The sequence below is a fragment of the Atta cephalotes genome, assembly GCF_000143395.1.
Source record: "Atta cephalotes unplaced genomic scaffold scaffold00009, whole genome shotgun sequence".
Taxonomy (NCBI): Eukaryota; Metazoa; Arthropoda; class Insecta; order Hymenoptera; family Formicidae; genus Atta; species Atta cephalotes.
In genome coordinates, this window is record NW_012130073.1 from 4,328,742 (window position 1) to 4,337,424 (window position 8,683).

Genomic DNA, 8,683 nt, shown 5'->3' on the forward strand with positions numbered 1-8,683 from the left:
TATGTGTGCGTACAGAAATTTTATTTGTCGATGTAATAGAAAACTTTATAAGATTAGAAATTATACTTGAGTCAATAATAATTTATAATTTATAAATTAAATTTCTGAGCAGAGAGTTGCATATATAGAAATAATTTTAAATCGTATTTTGTATTGAGTAATTTACAATTCGTTACGAAGCAGAAAGTTTTGTATTGTTTATCAACTTGGAAGACTGCTAACAGCAGATAATATAGATTCGAAACATAAGATTAAATTATTGAACGAAAAAATATGGGATTTTTTAGCGTCAATGTGGAAGCTCCATACCGTCTTTCCTCAACGTGATCCACACGGATGAAAATCCCCCGACGTTCAATAGAACGAATAAATTTACGAGAGGTTTTCAAAATTTAATTGACTCTTATGGTGTGGCATCATATCGTGAAGCTAATCCAGCACTTTACACTATTATTACGTTTCCCTTTCTATTTGCCGTCATGTTTGGCGACGCTGGTCATGGTGAGTAAATAGTGAGTGATAAATCTAAGCAATTAAAAAAGTATTTACATATTTTGTTAAGTAATCCTTATGGGTGTGTGATTTGTTATGCTAGGATTCATACTGACGCTTTTTGGTTTGGCCATGGTGTTAATGGAGAAAAAGATCAGCGCGCAAAAATCGGACAACGAAATCGGGAATCTATTTTTCGGCGGTCGTTATATCATCCTTCTCATGGGTTTGTTTTCCATCTACAGTGGTTTAATCTACAACGACATATTCGCAAAATCAGTTAACATATTCGGATCTAGTTGGAGGATCAAGTATTCGCTCAACGATACGATATATAATAAGGCGCTAGATCTGTCACCAAATGCGAATGAGAGCTACCTACAATATCCCTATCCTCTGGGTTTAGACCCGGTTTGGTCTCTTGCTGAAAACAAAATTGTATTTCACAATTCGTTCAAGATGAAAGTATCGATTATCTTTGGCGTCGCGCACATGATCTTCGGCGTCTGTATGAACGTCGTCAATATGGTGTAAGTATCATAATTTGAATGAACGAAATTAAAAGTCGCGATTACAAAGGTGTATTATTGCTAAAAAAAGAAAGATGTACTGTTGTAGACCTACGCGTTTTAATATTGAATAACATTAAAGTACGTTCGTAGCTTTTTTTTTTACGAAATTGTAAGCAATATTTTGTTTACGTGTGCCATGATAGTTAAATGATAATTTTGCAGAATTATATTATAGTGATTTCGAGGTAATTCAGTAGAAAGCATTTTCGAATTTGCGTTTGCATAAAATAGTTTTATTTTATTTTTTTCCAAAGAAGATATAATCAAAGTCTGTTTATTATGTTACGCGTTGTGATTTTTTTCAGGTATTTCAAGAAATATGCTAATCTGATCCTTGAATTTCTGCCACAATTACTCTTCCTTCTATTGCTATTTTTTTACATGACTGTCCTGATGTTTATTAAGTGGATTTTGTACGAGGCTTCGGCCGAAGGTAAATATTAATTTATCTTCAAATCAGTAATTGCAATATGCATACATGACACACACTTCTATCGTAACGTGATATTTTGTGATACAGATCCAGGACGAAGACCAGGTTGTGCACCATCGGTGTTAATTACATTTATTAACATGATGCTTTTCAAAGATGCCACTGTGCCAAAGGATTGTTCCCAGTACATGTTCGAAGGACAGGACATTTTGCAGTTGGTTTTGCTTTTGTCCGCTCTTTTGTGCATTCCAGTAATGCTCTTTGGGAAACCGTTATTTATTCTATTTTCAAAGAGAAAATCTCAAGGAAGAAAGATTTATGTAAGTAATTTGTTGTTTTGCTTTGTGCATAATTATTACCACTTATTTATAAAATTTTTAACAATAATGATTTATTTTATAGTATCCATAATTTATAACAATAAAAATGCGACTCTTCGATTTTTATGTCACGTTGTAAGCATCACTTATATATATAAAGTTAGTAATTTTAGCAAGTTTGATGAGCGTCGTAGATGTAATCGCTGATGTAAACTTAGTAAACAACATAGCTATAATAATAATAATAAATGTCTGAAAATGATGGATTATTAGAAATAAAGGAGAACTAGTGCTCTGTATTCAATCGCGATTACGAATTAGCTGATGTAACACGTGCGTTATTATTTGTTCAGAGCAACGGGAGTGCGTCTCAGGACATCGAGTTACAGGCCCAAGAATTGCCTGGCGCAGGCACCAGCAAGGATACTGCAGCGGAAGATCACAGTCACGAGGACGACAGCTTTGGTGAACTGATGATCCATCAAGCCATCCACACGATAGAATATGTGTTGTCTACAGTTTCACACACTGCCTCTTATCTACGATTATGGGCCCTGTCTTTGGCTCATTCGCAGCTGTCAGAAGTGCTCTGGAATAGAGTTTTGCGGATAGGCTTAGCCGCCGAAGAGGATCAGTACGTTAATAGTATTATTCTGTTCTTCGTGTTCGCTATCTGGGCCTTCTTCACCGTCGTCATTCTCGTCTTAATGGAAGGCCTCTCGGCATTCCTTCATACGCTTCGACTTCATTGGTACGTACAACATACTAGGCTGCTCCTGTGTTTTTTCGATAAAGTTTTGTTTCAAGTGAAGTTAGAGAAATTCGAAACTTTTTAAAAAGAGACTCAAGGAATATTTTTTAAATAGAAGAAATACAGATTAATCTAACTGTTTTTATTCAATAAAATTATTTTCAACTGATCTCACGTTTTAACTTCGACAAATAAACCAAGTCTATATTTTTGTATTAATTTCAAATGTTTTTATCAATATTTTTTCTGTTAATCTAATTACTGACCACTGGATAAAATGCAAAGAATTAAGGCATTTTATCATCATATCCTATTGTTTTCTATTATTTGCTTAGTATTTTTTATTCTTTAGGGTCGAGTTTATGAGTAAATTCTACGAAGGCTTAGGATACCCCTTCCAACCATTTTACTTCAAGAGTATCTTAGATGCCGAGGATGCTGAAGAATAGATGCTGCCACTAGTCTTCACAGCAATAATCGTTAGATATATATATATAATTATTGAATATTATGCGCGAAACTTTCTTTTATTTTAAATATTTTCATATATGCGAGGCCTTCTCTTGTTGCCTAGAAAAATACAAGGACCAAATTGCCATGGATTGTTTTAAATGAGTCTGACAATGTGCCTTCTTCAACAATTACAACTATCGATCACATATCTATGTTTATTGGCCAAATACGCGCGATAATTACAATATAAACGGCAATAAGAGTTTTAAGAAACATACATTTTTCTAAATGTTTTTTACACGTGGATAATAATATCGATCGAGAAATCGCGTGCTATAAAAGTTTATTTTAATTATTCATTTTTAAATTATTTTATTTAATTCGCTCCGGATTTAAATAATAAATTTTTAAAGAAACTTATTTGCTAAAGCGGTTCTAAATTTTGTCATTAATAAATTGTCTATTTCTTATTTGCTTGTATATAGCTCTTTTAAATTATTTACAGTTTAATACCTTGATATATTTTAAGAAAAAGAAGTGCAACAACGTCTTTGCAACAAAATGAATTCAATTGGTATATCAATTATTTCATGTTAAGATAAGATTCGCGATTAGAGCTAACTCTACTTGTCCAACGTTAAATGACCATAATCGTGATATTATTTCAACGGAAACGGAAAAGGAGTACAAAAAGTGTGATTTAGCAACTACGCTAATGCTGTCGAGTGAGCATTATATTCATTCCATTAATTACCTAATAACGTGGACATGCCATAGTCGATGTAGCTCGTCATTAAGCACGCCGCGCGTTGTAATATTTCATAATGTCGCGCTTATATATGTATAACCATTCTCCGTGCAGAAAAGCGGTGATCGAAGCTGTTGTAATTATGGCGCTACGATGAAGAAATTAGAAGATAAAGACATTACGATCCGAATCGTGTGCTACATCATATGATTTGATTGATGCTCGACGGACGAGCGGCGAATGTACATTCTTGTATTACTAGAGTACAAATCTTTCTCCGAGTGACTGGTAACCAAGAGATATTCAAACTTATGCAAAGTTACCATTACGACTGTATCCACCATAGGTATTAATGCGACGTCAAAAAAGAGTGATGTATTCATGCGCGAGATATTTCCAAGATCCCGATCTTCACGACGGATTCATTGACGATATGATTTTCAACCAAGTTTCCGTTACGAAGGCATCAAACATTTTCAGTCTATGCATAACAGTTTGAAATAAGGATCTTCTCGTGAATCAAATTATACATTTATGTGCTGTGATTGATTAATAAAACCTGATGTCCAAGTATTCGTATTGGACTTTGCAAAAGTAAAGTCAATTAATTGCCGAAAGTCAGTTAATTATTAAAAGTTATTCTGTCGAATATTAGAACGTTGTGGCAAGAGATGATCGTTGAAAAGTTAAGAAAGAAAAAAATGTTTTCGAAAAAAAGATTGATCCCTAGTTTAACTGAATTTCGTTAAAATTAAGATCAAAACCTCTGGGATAATTTGTGTATATGTATCTGTATATAAATATTCAATATATTTTATCAACGTGTTAAAATAAATTGATAAATACTACATACATATCAACGTATTTTTTACCATTCTCTTTTCTATTTTTTATTTAATCTTGAAAGACATCACATCGATTATCACTGAAAGTTATGTACGTGCGTGTTTCGCATAACTAGAAAAATCGTAAAAAAAAGTTGATTAATTACTTTATGTAAGGAAAAAAGAGAGAGAGAATCTGTAAATTTTATTTACGCTACACAAATACTATACATATAAAAATATCCTCTTTAAGGAAACGTTATGCACGAAGCTGTGTATGACATATTTTCCATTAATTTATTCTACGTATATTTTCGTAATTAGTATGTATCATTTACGAATTATAATAGACTAGACTTATTTTGCATCATAAATTTATGTATGTTAAAGTGACTCAGTTGAAAATATCGTTGAATTAACCTTTTAAATTCCGTGTTTTTTTAACAATTTACACACTTATTTTTTAAATGGAAATAATTATCTTCAATTTTTTTTCTTTGTAATTATGAACATGACACTTCTTAAAAATATATTTAATTTACTTATAGTCTTTTTATCTTCGTAAAGAATATTATTTTATGATCAAAATTTTTCAATCAGAGATTTTGCGTGAAACGAAAAGATTCATTTTTTATTGATAAATTAAATATCATGATAATTAATGATTGATTAAACGCAGAAATGTGCAATTAAACTTACATCTTTTATCTACTACAGTTTTCACAAAGGAATAGAGAAATTAGTTTCAATTAGAAAAAAAAAAGATAATTTTAAGGTGTTTTAAAACTTTTTCCAATAAAAACTCATTTAATCAATTTTTTCTAGTTTTCATTTAATCGCTATCTCAGACATCCTGTCTTTGCACAAAAACGAATAAAAATTCGTGCCTTTTCTAATTAAAACGATTTGGATATACGACGTGATGTGTATCCCCCGTTGCTTGTAAACAAGTCATCGGGAATTCGCAATTAGAACATGTCCAACTGTTTTACGGTTCGAAGATGGTATCAATTTAATTAAAGTCTGGCGGCGATAATTAAATCGTAACCATCTCCTTATGAGAAAATTTATCATGATGATATATGCAAAATAATGCGCGAATATCAAATGCATTTAATACGGTGTAGGTTGAGAAATAATTAAATAAAAAATAAAAACAAAAAATTTCGTATAATAATCGGTTATATTATAATTTATTGATGTAATAACTTAATGTTGTTAAGATTTAATATTGCATTAATAGTGAACGTAATTTGTTCAGTTTAATACTTGGTTGTAAACCAAAATGGCTATCAGTTTTGATCAGATAATTTTTTGTGATCAATTTTGTGATCTTTTATTTTGAAGATACACAATAAACGTTTATTGTAAAATTTAAATAATGCAAAATATAAATCATGTTATCAACGAAATCCGTTTCGTGCGTATTAAATCGATCACAGACTTGCTTTTCAATCGACGCGAGGCAAGAGCTCTGTCACAATTGTTGAGAAGAGAGATATGAAAGCGCAGTAAAAAAGTTCCTATTCGTTCAATTGAAATGGCAGCGCTTTTATTGAACTTTGCCTAGGAAATTAAAACTTAAATTAATATATCTGCCTTCATTGTCTTCAAAAAATATATAAATTAGAAAAAATATTTATTGTTTTACAGTTTTTCAGAGTTATATTTTTGATGTTTAATACGATAGCAATTTTAAATTTATTAAATATATATAATAATTGCTCTCGATAATTATAAGTTTAGACAACATTATTATAATTAAGTCTACATTAAGTTTAACGTAATATATGATAATGTGTGTGTGATTCCTTATTTTTATTATTTAAAGTATTTTACGGAAAATTCCAAAGAAATGTTATTTGCAAACTATTCAGCGAAACTATTTTTGAAATTATGGAATTGAATATTATAGATCATTGTGCAGAAGTCAATTTCTCGATACAGAGTATACATAATCGCGAAGAAAATCGGAAGACTTCAATTAACAACTTACAGCTACGAAGCTATTAGATCGTTATTGATTGCAGGGAACTCACCCGTTTCGATCTTCCATTTTGCGATCTTCTATTTGGACGTAAACTCGGAGGACAACAGTACTTCCAAGGGATCCAATCCTACGGGAGATCGAATTTGCGGCAGCGTGTTTGACAGAGTTGCGCGCGCTGGTGCAACGTTTTCTGCGATTTAATGGATGAGAACAGAGCGAGAGTTCAGTAGGCGACGTGCGCTCTCTGTCACCGTGTGTTCCCGTATACATCCCGGCCTTCAGCATTCCTCGCGCATGGATTCCGTACACGCTCGATAACGTAGGTGAGTGTACGATCATCAGAGTCGGATTTATATACATAAATTAAAGCTTTACAGCTCACAGTTGCAAGGAGTTGCTTCATTTTCCTGAGGGACACGTCCTACTTTCTAAAATATTCGCGCACATTCATCTGAAATGCGTCCTCTCAGATTCCTCCTAAATGTATATCTAGATGAGCGAACAGATGAATAAAAAGTTACATATATTTCTCTCCGTTCTTCTGGATTTCTTTTATGTTTTATTTGCAATTGAATAAAAGCATATCGCTTTATTAAACATATTATGTATTTTTTTTTTAATTATAAATTTCAAATTACCGCTTCTTTATTCAGATTTATTAATTGAGATGCTTTTTAAAAACTAGTTGTTTGCAAAATACGAAATAAAGGATAAAACGTTTTAAAGATATTTATAAATTTCATTTTTTATAATTTATTGTCGATTTAATTAATTGTTTTCAATTTAGTTGGTAGAATTTTAAGATTACAAGTTAGAACTGCAGTTTAATTCGCCGACATTACGCACGTGCGGAATTTCGGGAATTCATGGATGCGGAAGTGTTATAATATCCCGCTGATTTCGCATAAAAGTAATTGATGATGCATACATCGATCGCACTAAACGTACCATTAATTGTATTAATTCAATCATCAGATCGTGTCGAAAGGGAAAAGCGTTTATTGCACGAATGATTGCACGATGCAGGTTATTTTTAATCGTCGGACAACCAGGGAGACATATTGCGCCATCAGCCATTTGCGTCGTAACTTGCGCATAAATTATAAGTGCATAAATTATAACACCACAGATTGTATTCTTCTTCGAAATAGCTTATCTACAAAATGCGTCGGTGAAATCTCGTAAAGCTCGCTGTGACATTGCGGATCAGAAACTTTAGGGAGAGAAGCGCATTATATCTTACTTATTGTTTAGCCATGATGTGCGGTACATTTTGGCTTTGAGAAGATAAGTTTACGTTGTTCAGTTATTATTTTTGTCACTTTATTTGTATTTGATGTAATTAATTTTTAATTTATTAAAAAATATTATTTGATTAAAACCGATTAAAATCAGGATAAAAAATTTGCGTCTTATTACATAATATAATTTAATCTTCAACAACTCAGAAAGCTTTCGAGTTTTATAATATATAATATCGTCCTATTTGAGTGATTAAATGAGGATCTGATGAAAATGTTTAAACAAAATATAAATAACGAGAGTATTTAAATCCAAAATAAATTTACAAAATAAATGCAAAATAAATTTCCTAATAAAATGCATATAATGCGTTATAATAATATCAGTTCATCATAAAATAAAAAACAACTTGAAATGTCCGGCGAGAACTTTACAAAATTTTCTAAGGAGACCTTTTGTCATTATCGTCATTTTCTGTATAGTAAAAAAATCTACGGATAACAAGACGTGACCATTTTTCAAACTTTATGATTGGAAAAGCGTTGGACCGGGCGACAAACTTTTTCCATTAGCTAAGAAGAGAGGGCGGCGGTAGTGAGTCGGCGGTTTCATCAGAATCGAAGATCTCCCGCGTTCTCCCGGAAGATCTTCTCTGAATTGCATCCTTACTATTAGGATCGTGGCTCTAAACCCCGCGTCCTTCCCATTATCTCATATAATCCTCAACTCGGTCGATTCTGATCGGTTTATCTCACCAAAGATAGCGAGATAAGTCGGGGATGTCAACATTTATTCCCTCGTTGACTCCTTCTCTGTTTTTCTCTTTCTCTGTTTCTCTCTCTCTCTCTCTCTCTCTGT

General features: G+C 32.2%; 1 protein-coding gene across 1 annotated transcript in view; it reads left to right on the forward strand.

The window, feature by feature from the left end:
* The window catches only part of LOC105627642 (probable V-type proton ATPase 116 kDa subunit a), a 7,093-nt gene extending 4,076 nt beyond the window's left edge, over nt 1-3,017 (forward strand). The window contains exons 5-11 of the mRNA XM_012208920.1: nt 184-196; nt 288-501; nt 596-1,022; nt 1,370-1,497; nt 1,585-1,817; nt 2,171-2,568; nt 2,921-3,017. Of these exons, the coding sequence (XP_012064310.1) occupies nt 184-196; nt 288-501; nt 596-1,022; nt 1,370-1,497; nt 1,585-1,817; nt 2,171-2,568; nt 2,921-3,017 (1,510 nt within the window). The remainder of the gene's footprint in view (nt 1-183; nt 197-287; nt 502-595; nt 1,023-1,369; nt 1,498-1,584; nt 1,818-2,170; nt 2,569-2,920) is intronic.
* Nucleotides 3,018-8,683: the final 5,666 nt, after the last annotated feature.